This window comes from Camelus ferus, chromosome 19 (genome assembly GCF_009834535.1).
Source record: "Camelus ferus isolate YT-003-E chromosome 19, BCGSAC_Cfer_1.0, whole genome shotgun sequence".
Lineage (NCBI taxonomy): Eukaryota > Metazoa > Chordata > Mammalia > Artiodactyla > Camelidae > Camelus > Camelus ferus.
In genome coordinates this window covers 33202818-33223580 of record NC_045714.1, presented here as the reverse complement: position 1 = coordinate 33223580, position 20763 = coordinate 33202818, and the positions used below count along the sequence as shown (strand labels likewise).

General features: G+C 44.2%; 1 protein-coding gene across 4 annotated transcripts in view; it reads left to right on the top strand.

Annotated features, from left to right (window-relative positions):
• The window catches only part of PTPRA (protein tyrosine phosphatase receptor type A), a 116133-nt gene that overhangs the window by 85455 nt on the left and 9915 nt on the right, over positions 1-20763 (top strand). For 3 of the 4 annotated variants that reach the window (XM_032461959.1, XM_032461960.1, XM_032461958.1), the window contains 11 exons: positions 4449-4539; positions 5786-5862; positions 10682-10718; positions 13003-13100; positions 14250-14369; positions 15139-15305; positions 15799-15934; positions 16695-16844; positions 18017-18110; positions 18429-18505; positions 18993-19127. In XM_032461959.1, the coding sequence (XP_032317850.1) occupies positions 4449-4539; positions 5786-5862; positions 10682-10718; positions 13003-13100; positions 14250-14369; positions 15139-15305; positions 15799-15934; positions 16695-16844; positions 18017-18110; positions 18429-18505; positions 18993-19127 (1182 nt within the window). Of the gene's footprint in view, positions 1-372; positions 467-4448; positions 4540-5785; positions 5863-10681; positions 10719-13002; positions 13101-14249; positions 14370-15138; positions 15306-15798; positions 15935-16694; positions 16845-18016; positions 18111-18428; positions 18506-18992; positions 19128-20763 lie in introns of all 4 variants that reach the window. The other variant, XM_014561244.2, reaches the window with a different exon arrangement.

Sequence of the window (20763 nt, the reverse complement as noted above, 5' to 3'; positions counted from 1 at the left end):
CCTCAGAGAAATCCAAAGACTCATCAGGTACATTATTAGAATTAATGTTATTTTAGCAAGGTTGATAGATAGAAAAACAGTATAAAAATTAATGCATTTCTATGCATAAGCCACAATCAGAAAATATAATAATTTTAAAAGATGCCATTTACAATAGCATCCAAAATGTAAAGTACCTAGGAATACATTTAACAAAATATTTACAAAATCTTTGGAGAAAATCATAAAAATGTTTGAAGACATTAAAGAAAAAAAGCCTAAATTAGTGAAAGAGATAAGATCAATGGATTAGAAGGCTCAATATTGTAAACTTGTCAATTCTCCCCAAACTGATATATAGATTCAATGCAATTCCAATAAAAATCCCAACAGGTTTTTTGTGGAACTTGACAAGCTGATTCTAAAATTTATATGGAGGAGAAAAGATTCAAGAATAGCCAAGACATTCCTGAAGAAGAAGAACAAGGTGAGGAGACCTGCCTTACCAGATATAAAGAGTTATTATAAAGTTTAGTTATTAAGACAGTCTTGTGTTGGCACTGGGATAGACGGATTGACCAGCAGAATACAGTAGAGAACCCAGAAGCAGATTCGTGTGTAAATGGAAACTGATTTGTGACAGGAATGCTGTTGTAGTTTTGGTGGGGAAAAGAATGGTCTTTATGGTAGAGTGCTCCAACAATTGGGTAACCCTATCGGAATAAATGAAATTCAATTCTTGTCTCATACCAAACACAAAAGTCAATCCCAGTTGTTGTAAACACTGAAATTTGAAGAACAAGATGCAGAGACAATAATGTAGGAAAATATACTATGATCTCACAGTAGGAAAGTAGTCTTAAGACTTAAAATGTTTATAAAGGAAAAGATTGACTACATTAAAATGCAAATCTTCTGTCTATAAGTAAATGCCATAAAGAAAATGAAAGGGCAGGCCACAGACTTGGTAAAATACTTGTAACACTTCTAACTGATAAAAGATGAGTGTCCAGAACACATAAAGAACTCCTACAAGTTAGTGAGAAAATAATCTAGTCAAAAAATGCGGAGAACACTTGACTAGATTCTTCACGTATGAAGAAACCCTGTTGACCAGTAAACTATGGAAAGACAGTAAACCTCATTAATAATCAGAGAAATGTAAATTAAACCAACATTTGATACATTTAAAGTCTGACAGTAGCAAATGTGGATGAGGGTACAAAACTAGTGGAACACTTTGCATTGCTGGTGGGAGTGTAAAATTGTACAACTACTTTGAAAAACAATTTGGCCTCATCTGGAAAGGTCAGAGATACTCACACCTGAAACTCTTGCACATGTACACAGGGAGGCACATGGCAGTTACTGCTCAAAGCCAGGATTATTACCTGTAAACAACCCAAATATTCATCAGTAGTAGAATTGATAAATGTTGATTTGGTCTTAAATGGAGCACTACAAAATGAATGAACTTTGGCTACATAGAACAACCTGGTTGAATCTTCAGAACATAATGTTGGGCAAAAAAAAGCAGGTCACAACTGGATCATGATTCCATTTTTTATCAAAGAATAGACCAAATATAAAAATATATTAAGGATACAGGATGTATGGGATACAAATAAAGCAAGGGGCTAATGAATACAAAATTCCAAGTTTACTTGTGAGAGAAGGAAGAGGATGTGATGAGGATGGGCCTGAAGAGAACTTCTGAACTAAATCGGGTGGTGGATGTACTTTTTTAAAAATAAATATAAAAATTGGAAAAAAATTTTAAACTGACACTTAAAAAAATATATATGCCTTAGCCTTGCTTCCCCAGTAAAGGCTTAAGCAAGGGATGAAATGGTCTTTGATGCCACCTAGCGTTTGTAGCGTATTTAACATCTTAGACTCTTGGTTCAGCTGCTTCTGCCCGGCTCTCCAGGCTAGGCTTCTCAGAGTAGAAACTAAAAAGGGTCAGATTCCCTTTGTTTTCATCCCTCACCTAGGCTCTACAGCCTGACATTGTGCATCTAGCATGATGTTCTCTGGAGCAAACCCTTTATTTTATCTTGCCAAACAGTGAATGGCTCCTGTTTCTTCTAACTTTCCTTTTAGGAGCCTCAGCCTAGCTGGCGACCCATGTTTTCTTCATTGTGACTGGCTGGGGGAGCTAGGGGTGCTGACCGGGCTTTGAGGGGCCGGCATTGTCGTTACTGACCCTGAGGACTATTTTCAGGAATCTTGTTGTCACTTCCTCTGTTCTACATCATTTGAGACAAGGGGTGTCCAGGAAGAACAGTGCCTCAGGGTTACTCACGAGGGCTTTTAAAAAACTTGTATCTCATCCTGCCCTGTGCAAGATGGAAACTTGTGGAAATCTGGCCTATCTGGATGAAAAGAAGGCAGACTGTGGGTGAACTGGGAAGTTGCATTTCTTAGTATAATAACATGCAGAACCTCCAGGGTTTTAACTGAAAAGAAAATCTCTTGAGTAAGTGAAGGTAGATGGACTTTGAGACCTTGACTCTTGTTATCTTAGGGTCTTCCACTTTAATTTTTCCTACCACTACCTTGCTGGTTCCCAAGAAATATATTTGCTCCTTCCTGACACTCGTGCTTCCACCTGGCAAAATTGTTTCCTTTTAGACTGGCATTTCTTTTATTTAATCTTTTTAAATTATTATCCAAGCTAGAAACCTGAGAGTCATCCTTAATTCCTGTCTCTTTCTCTGCCCAGCTTACCTTCTGTTCACTCTATCTCTAAATCTGGTAATTCTGACTTTATAATATATCCCAAATGCATCTGTTTCCTTGTGCCATCATCATCCCACACTTCTGTTCTTACCTTCCTCCCAATCCACTTTCCATATAACAGCCTGAGTGATTCTTTAACCCATAAGGTGGATTGCAGTTTAAAAACCTTGAATGGTTTCCTCATGCACTTAAAGTAAAATTCAGACTTTCTATTCGGGGACCTACATGGACATAATGATCTAACCTTGTCAATCTCATCTTCTCCCCCTTCCTCCTGACATCCCCACCAACCACACTGTCTATGTAACACCCTTACTGGCGCTTAATTTCCTCACACAAACCAAGCCTCCTCCTGCCTGTGGGTCATCACACATGCTCTTCTCTGTGCCTGGAATGCTATTTTCCATACTCATCCTTTCTCACAGAGACCTACCCTTAATCTGTATTGGGATATTTCTTGAGCTTTCTGATATTTTCTATAATAGCATTCTGTTCTGTTGCATTTATGGTGGTATATAATTCTGTATTTATTTGTCTGATATCCATCTTGCACTCACAAGTTTGTATTGTCCATGAGAGCAAGAACTGTGTATATGATTGATTCACCACTGTTTGCTCTGTGCCTAACCTGATACCTAACAGGTATACATTATATATTTGTTGAAAGAATTAATGAGAAATAATACATGAACCATAATTTACTTAACTGTTCCCCTACTGCTGAATACTAAGGTTGTTTTCAGTTTTGGGTCATCCTAAACAGTGATGAAGTAAATAATTTGAACATAGAGATTTTTGTTTATTTAGTCTAGAATCCGGAGTTGCTAGGTCAAAGGGTAGGAATATTTTTAAGACTTGTAAAACATTTCCAAATCACTTATCTGAAAGGTTGTCTAGGTTGGAATTTTAAACTACTTCTCTTTTTGCTTTTGTAGTTTTGAATATATAGAACATAGAAGGAGAAAATAGTTCAAATAATAAAGTTTAGCTTCCTACTCCTGTGAAATTAATTTAATGAATGCTTGTTCTGTGCCAGATGTGAGATTATCTTATTTACTCCTTATGTAGCAGATATTATTATCCCAATTTTACGGGAAACTTTGTCTAAGAAAGTTTAACAGATCTGCTCAAGTTCATACAATCCAGACTGTCTCATGTCAAACCCTTTATATATGTTCACATCCCTCCCAGTGCTAGCTGATTTACGTTTGCTCCAAAACTGCTGCAGATTCAGTATCACCGCACCCAGATCCTCTGCTTCCTAACTGCTGCTGCATCCATGTGAAATGCCTTCCTCACCCACCCACCTGTCCTTGCTTCCTGACCACGTGCTGCTAGAGTCTGGACTGCCATACCCTGCAGTCAGGCCCCTAGTTCAGCTCACCGTCCAGAGCCCTCCTGTGTGGTGTACTCTGGGATGCATCACTTCCTTAAATGTCCACAGTCCTATATACTGGGGTGGTCCATTTTTCTCAGCATTGTAACAGGCCCCTAACTACATAGTAATATAAAGAGCATGCTGTGCTCTGGGGATTCAAACTCTGAGGAGCTTAGAGTCTATTTAGAGGCAAGGTGCACTCTCTGTATTAGGCTACAAGTAGTCACCTGGGCCCATTTTTTCCCCGAAGAAAAGGTAGAACTTACTGCCAGGTCAGAGTTTGATGCAGCAGTTTGTGTGTTTGGTGTTTTTCCCTGTTAATAACTCCTAATTTCTCTTAACCTTTCAGGCTCTCCCTGCTTGTCCTATCCAAGCCACCTGTGAAGCTGCCTCCAAAGAGGAGAACAAGGAAAAAAACCGATATGTAAACATCTTACCTTGTGAGTGTTTATGGGGTTTATTGGGATGTAACCTGAAACTGCATCTGTAACCAAATATTCTGAGGGTAGAAAGAATCTTGTGATTGATCATAGGAAGGCTGATGATAAGAGTAGGGTCAAGACTTTGGGCTGAAAGAGGCTTTATGGCTCCCAGGGCAACCCAGGTGCTCACCAAGTCAGTTGGGGTACTTCACCAGGTTTTTTGTGGTGGGCCTAAGGTTCGTGGGAGTTAAGGAGAACAGTTTCACTAGGACCAAATAGGAAGTGCATGGTGCAAAGAAATTCCAATTCAGAGTTATCATAACTCCTTCCCAGCGTTAGCCATTGCTAATCAGTTTATAGCCTAACAGACATTTTTCTAGGCTAGTGATCTCTAGAATGGAACATGCATAATCCAGTGGGATGCGACAGCAAAATGTTTGAACTTTGCTTTATTTTTATAATTACTTTCCTTTTTTTTTTTAAATTCATCCTTTAAAAAGTTCCTGGTATATTTTGGGGTGCATAACACATTAAAGACCACTTACTAGGCATTTACAGATACTTATGTCTCATTCATGTATGAATGTATGTATATATTATATATATTTTAAAATATAACTGGTATGCTGTTTACATTGCCCTGGCTTTTTCTTTTTTTTTCCCAATATACTTTGGAAAATAAGTCAGACGGAGAAGGATAAATACCGTATACTGTCACTTATGTGGAATCCAAACACAAAATAAACACAATAAAAACAAACTCATAGATACAGAGAACAGATTAGTGGTTACTACAGGGGAAAGGAATTGGGGATGGGCGAAATGGATGAAGAGGGTGTTTCCTGTATGGTGATGGGTGGTAGCTAGACTTGTAGTTATACAGATGTCGAACTATAATGCTGTTTACCTGAAACTAATGTAATATGATATAATATAGTGAAATGTAAAAAACAAAACAAAACAAAACAAAACAAAAACCTACTATATATTGATAGTTGTCAAGAAACAGAAGTATTCACTTTACTTTTTATCACCTGCTTACTATTCTGTATTATGGATATATCTTAATTTATTTAACTTAGTCCTCTAATGATGGTTGGGATGTGTCCACATTTTTGGTGTTATAAATAGTGCTTCAGTGACATCTTTATACGTGTGTATGTCTGCACACACAGTCACAGATACCACAACTGCTCAGGTTGCATCAGGACCAGTGAAAAAATAAAATTGGATTTAATTGAAAAAAAAATATTTTTTTTTCCAGATGACCATTCTAGAGTCCATCTGACACCAGTTGAAGGAGTTCCAGATTCTGATTACATCAATGCTTCATTCATCAATGTAAGGAACTTGAGCTTTTCTCAATATTACCTTGAATGACCATAGGCTACCATCTACTGGCTCCTTCTCAGCTGCACATTAGGAGGAATATTTGTTATTTCAGGTTTTCCTTGAGGAATCTTAATTTTTTTAAGGGACTGAAAAAAATTTTTAATGATCAAACAGATAGTTTTAAATGTATTCTTATGTTTACCCTGTCATCATTCCCACAGTTTTCCCAAGCAGAAATCTGAATCTAAATGTATACTTTTCTGTAAGAGTCAATGAGTCCTTTACTGAGCTTGTTGAGATAACTAAGAACAAAAGCACACCTTGCCCTCTGTAGTAAAAGTCAGGGAAAACAGGACAAGAATACCTGACACCTGGTGAGTCTGGTTAGTCATGTCTGCTGTGATGTGACAGAAGAGCTGAAACTGGAAGGAGATTTTTAAGGGCCATTTAGAGACTGTTTCTAGAGCTGGGGTGAGAGACTTGAGTATGTTTTATAGGCTATGGGGAAGGAGCCAGTAAGGAGAGAGTTTGGAGAGAGAGAGCGAGCAAGCCAGCTAGAGTGCGTGCCTGACTGCTGAAGCAGGATGCGTGAGAAGAATGCTGGTGGGGTTTGTGCACCATGTTCACAGCAGCATTGATCACAGTGACCATAAGGTGGAAGCAACCCAGTGTCCACCAGTGGAAGAATGGATGGGTAAAATGTCGTATATGCCTGCAGTGGGTATACATAACCTTCAGCCTTAAGGGAAGAATCTCTGACACATGCTCCGTAGATGAACTTGAAGACACTACGCTAAGTGAAATAGGCCAGTCACAGAAGGACAAATACCGTATAATTCCACTTCTATGAGGTATCTAGAGTAGTCAGATTCATTAAGACAAAGTAGGGTGGAGGTTGCCAGGGGCTAGAGGGAGAGGGGGAATGGGAAATTACCGTTTAACGGGTAGAGAGTTTCAGTTGCGGGAGATAGAAAAGTTCTGGAGATCGATGGTGGTGATTGATGGTTGCCCAACAATGTGATAAACTTACTGCCACAGACCTGTACACGGGAAAGTGGCTGAAGTGATCAGTTTTATGTTATGTATATTCTACCATAATTTTAAAATAAAAAAAGGTTAGCGTTGAACATAAGGAAGGATACTTGTTCCTCTGAGATTGATGGTAAAGGAATATAGAGTAAATAGAGGTGGTTTGTAGGTGTGGGTAAATCAGGCTGAGGGAACCCCTCTGTTTTTTCTAAGAAGCAGAGTCAAGGTTATCTGCTGAAAGGGGGATGGGACTGTGACATAAGAGTACTAAGATCAATAGGAAAGAATACTGAAAACGGAATGAAAAAGGCATTTTTTAGCTGCACTGAGGGCCTCCCTAGGATGGGAATCATTGATGTCCAGGGTCCTCAGTTGTGTGATTTTCCCCAGCTGTACCCTAGGACTGGGAATATGCAGAAACCGTGTGGTACTCAGACAGAGGGGCTTAGGGAAGTCAGCTGCTGCTTCAAGTAGTCAGCCAAGGGCTTCAGATTCAGTAGAGAAAGGAAGAGATCAAGGACTAGGTCTCAAGAACGTGAGAGCAGTCTTGGGGTAAGAAAAGGAGAAGGCTGGAAGAACAAGAGACTGGTGGCTAAAAAATAGGCTGTCAGATGGGCTTGAGAAATAGAGCAGTCCAGGCAGCCTCACTAGAGTGGATTTCCTGAGTATGTTTCATAGCGCTGGTCATGTTTGTAGTTAGAAGGAAAGGAACCCTGGTCGAAGTGACTGACATGGTAAATAGAGAAAGTGGAGAAAGGCTAATAACCAGCTAGGATTCCCAGGACTTAGATCAAAGGTTGTGATGAAGAGGTTGGGAGGAACAGGTTGACTTTAATGTTATATGGACAAGCATAGTGGTATCGGTCAAAAGCTTTCCATCTGCAGGTAAGGGGACACTCAACTAAAAGTGGTCTAGACAGGAACATTTATTTCTCATATAATCTGACGGCAGATACGGAGCAGTTCTAGAGTTGTCTTAGTCTGTGACTCAGTGACATCATTAAGAAACCAGGTGTTTCCATCTTTCTACTCAGATATCTTCAGCCTGTCAGCAATGTCTCATGGTCACAAAGTGGCTGCAGCAGTTCCAAGCATTCCTTGTAAACACAACAAACAACATAGAAGAGGAGCGTTTCTGCATATGCTTTTCTCTTTATTAGGAAGCATGACCTTTCCCAGAAGCCTCTCCAGTACAGTGCCCTTAATAGCCAGCAAGCCAGGATTGGATTACATGCTTATACCCTCTCTCCAGTCACTGGCTAAGGCATGGAGAATTATGATTTACCCTTCTAGGGCTGAGGAATGGTCCCCTTCCAAGCCAGTGGAAGGTAAATGTCCAAACAAAAGCATGGTTTTGATGGCAAGGAAGAAAAGGGAGGAATAGCTTTTGAGTTAGTAACCAGCAGTGTCTGTCACCATAACCAGTTTGGCTCCTTCCCACATTGAAGGTGAAGACAGACAAAAGTTAGTTGGATGTTAAGGCTGGTAAGCAGGTAAGATGGGTCTATTCATGGTCACGGTAAGCAAGGCACTAGGAGGAAACAAGCCTTCTCCTTTGACCATGCTTAGTGGGAGCTCACAGTGGGGCATCCTTGATGGTTATTGGAGAGTTATTAATAGGTACTATGAGAGTTTAGATGAAGGGAGTTAAATTTGGTGCACTTACAAACTCACTGAAAGTACAAAAGCAGGAAAAACCTATGATTAACCGTGAGTAAGAGTCAGGGATTAAAGAAGATTTATGTTCCACAGTTTATTAAATTCTATCAACAGTTTTTGATCACCTGCTGTGTGCGGAGAACTGGAGGTAGGCAGAGGTTACAGAGATAAGATACGGTCCCTAGTGTGAGACACAGATAGATCATTTTCTGTAGGATGCAACTTGTATGAAGGAGATATTGCCAAGTGCTTTGGGACTTAGAGAAAGAAACATTCAGCCAACCTGGTGACCCAGTAAAGCTTAGTGTTAAAGGCTGAGTCTGAGTTCAAGAGAAGAAAAATGGGCAGCAAAAAGAGAACCATGAACAAAGTCAGAGTGGAAACAGTCTCAGTTATAATATACATGGTGAATTGTGGGGGATGAGGCTTGGGGGATTGGTAGGAACTCAATTTTAGAAGGTATTGAATGTCAGATATGTCTATTGGGGTTTTCAATTACAGACAGCAGAGTCCACTTTTTGTCTACTCTTTTAAGCAGTAAGTGTTTATTATAAGATACTGGGTAGCTTACAGAACCTGTGGGAGAGCCACAAGATGCTGCTCAGGGAGGAACGGCACAGCTTGGGATGACCCCAGCTACCCAACATGACTCGGAGTGAAACCCCTGCACAGGTGCTGCAGGAGAACTCAGTGCTTCTGCCGCCATGCCTGCCCAGAGACCAGATCTTCCTAGCACATCACCACCTCGCGTTGCTCACTTCTGCGTCAAGTCTTGTGTGGGACTGCTAGGAAGAAGCTAGGTCTTGTGCAGAACTGAGCTGCAAGGGAGTCTAGGGAATTTAGCTTTTTGTTTTTTAGCCTCTATAGAAAGAATGTCAAGCTAGAAGCTGGTGGGACTGGTTGCTGATTGAGCCACCTTATGGTATCTGCAAATTTTCATACAGCTAAGTGTTTTGATTCTAGGCAATGGGGTAACATGGAAAGGTGTTTAAAGACAAGAAGTGACATGGCCACGTTTGTATATTGATCACTCCGGTTACCGTGTGCAACATGGATTTAGGAAGGGCCAGCTGAGGACTGTTAAAATAGCAGGCCACAGAGGATGAGGGTAGAGGGTTGGAAAGGAAGCATCAAAGTAAAAACTACTTTGGAGGTAGAATTTAGTAGGACATGGTGACTGATTGTATATGAGATACTCTGTAGAGTATACATGGAGTATAGGGTAATCCACATGGATGTATCCCACATAGTTGGGCATTGATCTGGAGCTCAGAGGACATATTCCAGAGCCATGGCCTTGGAAGCCATTAGAGAAAGAAGAGTGAGCCCTGGGGCCCACGAGCCTCTGCCAAGACACATTGGGCAAGAGGTGCTCATTAGTGAGACAGAAGGAGACCAAGAGAGAAGAGCAGTGCAGAGGGCACAGAGTAAAGCATGGAGAAAATGTTTGGTGGTCAGCAGGGTTAACTGCATATGAGAGATCCAGTGGGAAAGAGGGAGCAGCTGTACCTTGGACTTGGAGTTTAGGGGCAGACAACAGCCTTTGCTGAAGCAAAATTAAGGCCATTTGTTGTGGGCTGCCAGTTACACTTGCCAAACTCTTTGTTCCTCCCAACATTATTGAGGTATAATTTACATAACAAAAATTCAGACACTTAAAATGTAGAATTCAGTGATTTTTAGTAAGGTTACCAAATTAAGCTATCACTGTAATTGTTTTAGAGCATTTTTAATGGCTTTATTGAGATGTTTAATTCCCAGTGTGGGCCCAGCCTCATCCCCAGATCCATTACATATGCTTCTGATGTGAAGGATTCTTGTCCATTAACACCAAGACCCAGACTGACAGCTGCTGAGGAAGCAGCAGAAACATGGTCTAGCCTAGGAGTTGGTGTTTGGAGGTCCTTATACCACTGTTCATTAATAATTCACCTTGAAAAGACAACCTAGACCATGTAATCTTTGTAATCTTCGATTCCTGCTGTCCAAAATTAATCCCATGAAAATTTCTAGAATGCAAATCCTTGTTAATTGCCTGGAGCCTCTGTTAACTGGTTGGGAATATAGAGAATTTCATTCCTGTCATTTTTTGGTTTTCATTTTCTTTTTCTCCTCCATTCCTCCCCCACCCCACCCCCAGGGCTACCAAGAAAAGAACAAATTCATTGCTGCACAAGGTAAAGTAAAGTAATTTTTTGCTCTTGGTCTTAACCATGAGTGGGTTTGGGTTTTTTCTTCCAAATGCTAAGTAGATTAATCAGAGTACATTAGCTTTTCTGTAATTATTACTTGCTGAAAGAAATGTAACCTGCCTTGCAGGTTTATAACTAAGGACCTTCATCTTGATGATTTAGTATCCAGGGATCCTTTAAGAGAAGTTCTTTTCTATATGTGCATAAATAATACTGGTAAAGACTATATATACACATATATAACTAACACACAGACACACACACACACACAGAGTGTAATGAGGTCCTCTATCTTGGGGCCCTTTGGGAACCTTAGGTTCAAGCCAGGCAGCTCAGATTTTGAATTTGGATTTACTCTCCAAAGAGGACTGGCCACCTTACAGGGTCCAGGCTGACTTATCTTCTCCTCCCATTCGTGGGCCTGAGCTCCGCCAGCATCCACAGATAAGTGGTCTAGGAACCCCCAGAGCAGGGACCCAATGCCATGGTCCTACATGTGCTCTGCACACGTTCCTACAGCCTGAAGTTCTGTACAAGTGTCCTCACCTTTGGGATCTTTGTAAAAATATCTTGATGTTTGCAGCACTATAGAGGAATTGATGTTATTTTGGTCCATCAAAGCCCACCTACCTACTCATGATGTTTCTGGCACCAACAACCACATGCAGTCTCTTCGTCTCTGTTTGTCATGAGGTCTTGTTGATGCTAAAGTACTTGTTAATTAAGGTCACCTTTGATTTCCTGATGGGCCTTTTCTCAGACTCCTACCCTCTTGAACCTCTCCACAGTACTTCACACTCCTTGAAACTCTCCTCTGTTACTTCCCGGCATTCATCAGCTCTCTTGATTTTTCTCACTTTGTAAAATATTCTTTCTCTGGCTCTTATTCTTTCTACCGCATTCCTTCCACCAGAATGGCCTTTCTTACTGCAAAACTTCTGTTGGACTCTCATGAAAATCCTGTAATGATCTTTCATTATCTGTGAAACAAGACTTCCTTAGCCTGGCCACCACCTCGTTAGATTCTTGTACCTTACCTATCTTCTGGCTCCGTCTTCTACCCCTCCACGCACCCCATCCAGTGACTCAGTCAACTCCTTGCAGTCCCTGGGTGTCTCATGCGCTTTCTTGCTGCCAGCCTCCTGCCTCTCTGCTTAGAGTGCCCCTTCTCCTTATGCCTCCTTTTCTTTTTACCAAAGGGAATACAAAGTTTTCCCCACTTTCCTCTTTTTTAATTTAGTGGAACCATTTTTATCTGTTGACTTCTTATCATAGATGACAACTTATTTAATCCTCTTACAAACCACCTCAGACTCAGTCAGACTTGCATGTCCCTTTTCCCAATTTTCCCAGTGGAGTTAAATCACAATTTGGGATTAAGATAGTACTTGTTACTTACATTCTTATTACTGTGCCAGTATTAGGCACAGCTGAAGCACATAGTATCATGATTTTTGGGGGTACAGTTTTGGTTTTCCTCTTCCCCAAGAGTTAATAATTGTCTTTCCCCTATTCATTTAGTTTTTTATATTGCTAGCACTGATTTTTTTCCTGCAAACTCTTTGCTGGAAGTATATATTTTCTCTGATACCTTTAGATACATGAGGCTTAATTTTTTTTTTTAATGTTTTTATCTTGGGATCCTTCTAGAACCTTCTTCCTTCAGTTCTACTCTGGATTGGTTGCTCTCTAGCCCCTGACAGAGTAATTATCCTGTGCCTTCCCTTTACCAACACCCTGGGTGTTCTGTTAGCCTCTTTCCTGTGTTAGATCCCATTTTTTCCCCTCTCTATTTGTGCCCTCATTGTTTAGAAATCTTCTAGTGGCTTTCTAGAAAGGCTGTGTGGGAGGTAAATTTTAAATTCCAGCCTGAGCAATTTACCCAACCCCTCTGGCTGATGGTAACCCCCTCAGAGCATGGCAGGAAGGAGTAAATGAGGTATAAAGCACACAGCTTGCTATCTGGCCCATGACATGGGAGTCATGATTCCTAGTCCTCAGCTGTAATATCCTTGGGAGCCATTGTTCACGTTCTCTTTATTCTGACAACTTCACATCCCCACTTCACTTCCTAGTGAGGTGCCTGGCGCGTACATGGTGGATACGTGGGAAATACTCAGTTAGTAGGTGGGTGGAAGATAGATGGATTGGATATTTAGCTGGGGACATGTGGGCACAGGCTTCCGAAAGTCAGAAATGAATGTTCCCAATTTCACAGTATCTTTCTTCCCTTGGGATGTGTTCTCATCTTTGCTGTTGGCTATTTTAGGACCAAAAGAAGAAACGGTGAATGATTTCTGGAGGATGATCTGGGAACAAAACACAGCCACCATCGTCATGGTGACCAATCTGAAAGAGAGAAAGGAGGTGAGTGGAGAAATTAAATAGGCTGGCTGGATGACCCCTCATACAGGTATAACCAGCAGAGGATCTGCTCTGCTAGACCTCTGTGTTTGAACCTAGACTGTCCACCTGTTGTAGCTCCTGTGCCAGTCATTCATCCAGACAGAACCCAGGCCGACATGCCTACCACACTTTTGTGTGTCTGGAAGCCTCCGATGAACTCAGGGGTATGCCTAGGGCACACATTCTGCCTAGTAATGAAACATCTCACCTTGGATCCAGGACATCCTGGAAGAAAGGATTGGGTCATTAGCCAAGAAAAAACACAGAGAGGCTTTTCTCCCCTGGCATTTCTAGTCCCTCATTCCCCTGGGTTTTTGGTCCTCCTCCTGAGTCACCAGAGGAAGCTGTATGAACTGAGACCCTGACCTGATTCTTCAGGCAGCTTTCTGACTGTTCCTTTTCTTTCTGTGGCTGCCAAGTCCATGCCTGGCCAGCCCCATCACTGGGCCACAGCCAGGACCAGTCCTGAGTCCTGGATCAGGTCCCGGAGAGGAATCTCAATTCATGACAGTCTTTGTCCAGGATGGCCTTGAGTCACCCTGATACCACACTGGGCTGTTGAGTGTGTTGATCAGCTTAGGAGGGATAGCTTTAGGGCTGGGCTTTAGATTCATTTTCTCCAACCCTATCTCTGGCTCTTAGAGGCTGTCCAAAGCCTAGTCACCAGAGAAGGCCTTGCGCCTGGTATGACAGGTTTACAGTCTGCATCAATCCACTCTGACTCCCTCACCGCAGGTTGCTGGTTCCAGGGCATCAGACAGGCTTGCCCCTAGAGCATGACCTGGGATATTGTGGAAGTGCAGATTTTGTCGGAAAAATGGCTTCCAGTTTGCCCTGAACTGAAGGAATAGGGTGGGAAAGAGTGAGAAGTATAGGGCTGGGGCTGTGGATAAGTTAGGAGATTGTGCTAACCTGAATGGGAGCTGAGGAATTTCAAAAAAAGAACAGTTAAATAAGTCTTCAGCTGACAGAGGTGAGAGAAGAGGCCATGGGGGCTTTCTGAGGACTTCAGTCTGGGCTTTCTTTCATGGTCCTTTCCTTTCAGGCCCTTTGCATCTGCTGGGGGCGGGAGGTCTGAGGTCAGGGGGATGCATGTTTGTTTCTTTCCAGTGTAAGTGCGCTCAGTACTGGCCAGACCAAGGCTGCTGGACCTACGGGAATATCCGTGTGTCAGTGGAGGATGTGACCGTACTGGTGGACTACACCGTGCGAAAGTTCTGCATTCAACAGGTACTGCCTCCTGCCGCCTTTCTTAGTTCCATTTAGGATCTGCTGACCATTAAGAGGGCAGAACAGGCTGGGTCATTCCCCCCTGTTACTCAGGGTGGTCAGGAATCACTGAGTGTGCAGCATGTTTGGACTCTGAAACAGAGATCTGGGCTCCCAGGGAATTGAGGCTGGGGAGAGGGTGGTCAAAGCTAAGGGAGGGACATTGTCATTACTGGGAGAAAAAGTATTACTGAGATGGAATTTGGTCATCTTAGGTATGAACCAAGTGCATCAGGAGGTAGTGTAATCTTATGGGTTCTTGACTTACCTCTCCTCCTTTCTTACCCCAAAGGCTCCTGACAGCAAGTATGTGGTGGGCCCTGCTCCTGACCCTCCAGAGTGACCCTGGAGGCTTGAGCAAAGGTTGCCTTCAGCTGAGGGCAGTGTGGTGCTGTGAAAAGGGGGCTTCCCAAGAGTCAGGAGACCTGCATTTTAGTTCTGACCCTGCCATTTACTAGTTCTGGGACCTTAATCAGGTCATTTAACTTCTCTGAGTTTCACATTCCACATCTGTAAGCTGTAAATAATAGAAATAGCCCTGCCTACCCCATGGGGTTCCTGGGAAGGTTCTTTGTCCATGGTTACAACTTCCTTGGGAAGTTTGTACTCTCACTTCCCTATTGTCATTGACAGCACAGCTGGCCCTGGTCCCTGACCTCTGCCTCCTTCCCCTGGTGCTGCCCCACCCCAGAGTATCAGGACCAACACACGGGATCTCTTCATTTCACAGGTGGGCGACATGACCAACAGAAAGCCACAGCGCCTCATCACTCAGTTCCACTTTACCAGCTGGCCAGACTTTGGGGTGCCTTTCACTCCAATCGGCATGCTCAAGTTCCTCAAGAAGGTGAAGGCCTGCAATCCTCAGTATGCAGGGGCCATCGTGGTCCACTGCAGGTCAGTGTGGCCTGACCCTTGGGTCCCTCACTCATACCATATTCTGCTCCCATGGCAGGAGCAGGGAAAGCTCAGGGGCCCTGGCTGAGGAGGCTGGTACAGAGCAGATGAGCTACTGGGGCCCCAGGGCAGCAGCCAAAGAAATTCCTCAAATTTTGGTACTGGGTAAACTAGAGGAAAGAGGGAAGGGCAGTCCTCCAAGACTGGGGATGGGGAGACCATTGCTGTGAAACCAAGAAGCTAGGTTGAGTGCTGCCTTGTGTACTTGGGACCTTCAGACCCTTCTAAGTGTCAGGGTTCCCTGGTCCTGTTAGCTAGAGGTAAGGAGTTCAGGTACAGTGGGGTTGTTGGCTCTGTGAGAGTCCCAGCTCTCCCCTGTAGAGTTAGAGTTTAGAGGCTTGAAGAAAGAGCCCCACCCTGTGCTGCCCGCTCCTTGTAAGTTCCCACGAGGCATGCTAGCTGTCCCCGTAACACTCCTGCTCTCTGGCCACAGTGCGGGTGTAGGGCGCACAGGTACCTTTGTCGTCATTGATGCCATGCTGGACATGATGCATACGGAGCGGAAGGTGGACGTTTACGGCTTTGTGAGCCGGATCCGAGCCCAGCGCTGCCAGATGGTGCAAACAGACGTGAGTGGTTTGTGGGTGAAATGAAGGTGGGGGGCATTCCAGGACCAAAACATCTGCCTGCCTCATGGATTACTTAGCCTCCCAGGTTATTGTTACTGATCATCATGCAGTGTGATGAAAGACCCTTATATATTGTGTAGTAAAAGAAACGTGGAACACACAGGAGTTGTGCCTAGGGAGATCAGGAAGATGGGGCAGTTGTCATTTGCACTAGGCTCTAAGGATGTCGAACAGGTCCTGAGGGAGGCAGGTATGTGGGCAGCCGAGAGAGCCATGGCCACAGAGTTGTCATGCAGCTCAGCCAGGTCCAGGAGCAGCAGTGAGATTGGCTCTGTGGTTAGGGCATGGAATTCAAAGGGCACAGCACCGGGAGGGAGGCTGGCACAGGTCCTGTGGGTCACTAGAATTTGACAGCCCCTCAGTTTGTCAAATCTGTGCTGTCTAAAAATATAAAAATAAATTTTAAAAGCTGGGGGGTGGGGGATAAAAAAAAAAAAATCTGTCCTCTCTGAATGAGCAGGAGTTGGATTTATCCTTCTCTTCAGGAGGGTGCCAGAGTAGGACCCTTCCTCCCAAATTTAAGAACCTCCAGAGGGACTCATGCATTTCAAGTCCTGCCTTCCTGAATGAGAGCAGATCATTTTATCTCTGCTAGGATCAAAGAAGTGGGCTGGATGAAACGGGAGTGGGAGGGAGTGCTCTGGCACCTCAGGGACCGTGTTGTATATAACTGGGGGCTGGGGCATCATCCGCATTCCAGATGCAGTACGTCTTCATATACCAAGCCCTTCTGGAACATTATCTCTACGGAGACACAGAACTGGAAGTCACCTCCCTAGAAACACATCTGCAGAAAATTTACAACAAAATCCCAGGGACCAGCAACAATGGATTAGAGGAGGAGTTTAAGGTGAGTTGGAGCTGAACCATGTCTTTCAGGATGAAGGATCCATGTGATCTGGGGAATCTAGAATGTTAGACCCCTTGTGGATTTACCAGCAAACAGTGAAGCCCCTTGTGAGATATGTGGGTGGTTAAGGAGGTGGGTCTCTGGCCCTTTACTCGCAGCCTAGTCATTCTCAACCCATCCTGCACATTAGACTCATTTGGGTTGTGTTGAGGGGATGGGACAGGCAGTGGTATTTTTTTAAGTCCCCCAGCTCTCCCTCCCAGGTAATTATAACGTACAACAAGAGCAAACTTCTTCTGTAAAGGGCCAGATAGTAAATATTTTTGGCTTTTCAGGTCCTGTGGTCTCTGTTGTGACTACTTAACATGCTGTTGTAGGACAAAAGCAGCCATAGACACTGTTCAAATGAGCATGGCAGTGTTCCCATAAAATTTCAATTGCATTGAAAAGACCAGATTTGACCCCTAGGCCGCAGATTGCTGGCCCCTGCTGTATGCCAGTGGGCAGTGGTTCCCATCTGGGGACATACCACACTCTCATCAATAAAAGTACCCCCAGAAAGCAAGAGATTCTGGGTTGTTATGGGGAAGACCACCTTCCTTAAACACTCCTCGGACTATAATATGTACACGAATTACCTTGGGATCCTGTTACAATGCAGGTTCTGATTCAGCAGGTTTTAAGTTGTGGCCAGAGATTCTAAATATATAACAAGACGAGGCCGATGTTGCTGGTTTATGGGCTACACTTTGAGTAGCAGGAAGATCAGGAAGGGACCTTGGAATCAGGAGAAGGGATGTACATTTGAGCCAGGTTTTCTAAAGAATCTCAGACAGCTTCTGGTGGTAGAACAGTGTGGAGAGAGGGAGGAAGGGCATACTCTGTCCTATAAGATTAGGTTCCTTGCTCCAGGATTATAAAGTTCCAGTCTAAGGGAATCCCAGAATGGTCTACAGAAGCCAGGAAAGCAGTGTTTCCCAAACACTCTTGGCTTATTCAGTGAGCTTCAAAACAGAAAAAACAAGAACATGTGGAGATGGAAGTCAGGGCTCTGGGGAGACCAGCAGTATGCAGCTAGGGTGGCCTGGAGATACAGGTCCAGTGACAGACATAATCTTGTCAAGTTCAGTTACTGAGATCAGTTAATGTTTCCCTTCCTCTTCCCAATTCAGAAATTAACATCAATCAAAATCCAGAATGACAAGATGCGGACTGGAAACCTTCCAGCCAACATGAAGAAGAACCGGGTTTTACAGATCATTCCATGTAAGAGCCTTCTCCCCACCCCAAAGCCTTAACGCCCCAACCCCCTTTCCCTTCACCCTTCCCACTTCTCAGGTACTAGTTAATGATCATCTTGGAGACAGGAATTATGGCATTGCCTCTTATTGCTCCCAGTTCTTTAGTGGCTTCTGGAAATAGCATGAAGGCTAAAGGCTTTCTGCCTCCTGGACTAGGAACAGGCATGTTGTTGTCCAGCTGGAGTTATATCTGCCCAGGCCTGGGGTGGGGAGGAGAGACAGACAGAGAGGGAGGAGAGGACAAGCGATGCTGGGGAGTCACAAGCCACTGTCCTTCTTGCAGATGAATTCAACAGAGTGATCATTCCAGTTAAGAGGGGTGAGGAGAACACAGACTATGTGAATGCCTCCTTCATTGACGTAAGTGGTGGCTATGTCCCCGGCACTCCCAACACTCCATGGGGATTCAGCTGGGTCTTGCAGTGCTGTCCTCCAGTGCTTGGAAGGATGGTCTTTGAGTCAGTCATCAAATACAGAGCTGATACGCACCCTGCACACTTAGGTCTGTCAGGCCCCCTAGAGCAGAAGGTCGGGGAACAGAGGGCAAACACCCAGTGTAATAGCTGGAGGGAAAGTTCACAGCACATACCACAGCCAAAGGCTGAAAACATTAACCTCTGGTCCTTCCCATTCCTGCTCTCTCCATCCTGAACCCAGCCCCACTTCCTTCGCCCTCACACAGAGAGACTAGCGTGCCAGCCAGGGTTTGTTCCTTGGCCAAAGGGGAGCTCTGCCTGGGATGTGTTTGCCTCCAGGCAGCCCTCATCCCTTCCCAGTGGCCTGTCTTCTCCACTAGCCCCTCCCTGATTAAACTGCCTCCCTCCTACTATTGGCCTGGCCTGTACAGGGCTACCGGCAGAAGGACTCCTACATCGCCAGCCAGGGCCCTCTTCTCCACACGATCGAGGACTTCTGGCGAATGATCTGGGAGTGGAAATCCTGCTCAATCGTGATGCTAACAGAACTGGAGGAGAGAGGCCAGGTGAGCTCAAAAGGGTCCTGGGCTATGGGTGACAAGAGATACGTGAAAAGGGGGGTAGGGGGGCACTAAAAAAAGAAAAGCTGGAATGGCCAGCACAAGTATCATCTCTCAGTCCACTGCCAAGTAATAGAAAGTGGCCCAGTGGATACCTCAGACTCTGTCCGTCAGATTGTCAGGTTTTTCCATCCTTGAAGTGGACCTAGTGAGAGTGCAGGGCAGAGGGGCAGGAAGCATTACTTACCGGTGGAGGTGTGGGGAGGGAGGACTTGCACACACAGACTGTCCTGCCCTTGGCCAGGCCTGCCGTCATTGGGTGAGGCTCTTCCCCCTCCACCTACCACTGTGTGTCTTCCTCGGGCCAGGGGAGCAGGCAGTAGCTCTTGCCCTCAGAAGCTTCTAAAATGGATCAGAACAGGTCATAGTAACATTCCTTACAAGCCTCACTGGCCTCTAAGATAAATTTTACTTTCTGTGCCACCTCCCGTTCCTCTTATCAAGTGTAGCTCCCAGAGGTGTATTAATGCCATAAGCCTAAATGATGCAGTGAAGGGGTGTCTCCATTTATCCAGTATGACACCACTTCCCACCCCCAGTTTAAATTCCCAGAGAAAAAGTCTGACCCCAAAATGTAATTTCTGTATACATTAAAATCCCGAAGGAATTAAAACTTAAATTTCTCTTCTCCCTGTTTAATTTTTCTGCCCCATCTTAACCAGAGGGGTCACCAACATGCTTGGTTGGGCCTGGGTTCCCTCGTCAGCTGTAGTTTGGACCATCGTCAGAGTGGGCAGAGTAGCCCCAGCAGTTTCTGCACAGGGTCAGCTCAACCCAAGGCCACATTCCACTTCTCCAGAGAGACAATAGCACATGATAGCCTTGGGCCCTTGCCCACAAAGCTGTATCCCCATCATGGTTGTCAGCCCTGGACCATGCAAGAGACTTAGTGCTGTCTTGGGGAAGGAGAGTAAAGGACAACAGCAGGAGATTCTCTGTTTTAGCTTCTTAGGGATCCCGTTATCTAGAGTCCGTAACCTATAAATCTAAGATTAAGCCCCCGCGCCCGAGCATGCTTCTACTAGACTTGAGCACCCACTCCTCATCTCCCATCCCTCACCCACGGATGACACCTGGCTTGCTACCCCTTTTTTGGTTCCTTTTCCTGTCTCTGTTTTTGGAGGCATAAGAATGTATGTGGGTGATCATCTACCCTTGTCTTTGAGCTTCTCAGCTTCCTCAGCCACCCACTTCCATGGTCAAACCACGACCTTGTCATCCCCCCATATCTGCACTGCCTTTGGAATCTCAGCATCAGGCACACTGCCCTGTTTGCCATCTCCTGTCCTTCCACCTCACTGCTTCTCTTACTTCAGTAATTCTTTGTCTTTATCAAGTCCTTAGAGCCGTCAGCTCCTCCATTTCCTCAACCTGTCACCCCGATCGTGTCCCCACCTTTCTTCTTACTCTGTTTATAGAGTTTTGGTGACTTGTCATTATTATACTCCTTCCCTTGTTAGCACCTGTTATTCCCTCATGGTCTCTTACTTTCATGGCAAGGTCTCTACTCTGTTAAATTCAATTAAATGTCTGCGTCTGGTAGCAGACATCACTGGAAGAAAACAGGAGACAGTGCTGAGTG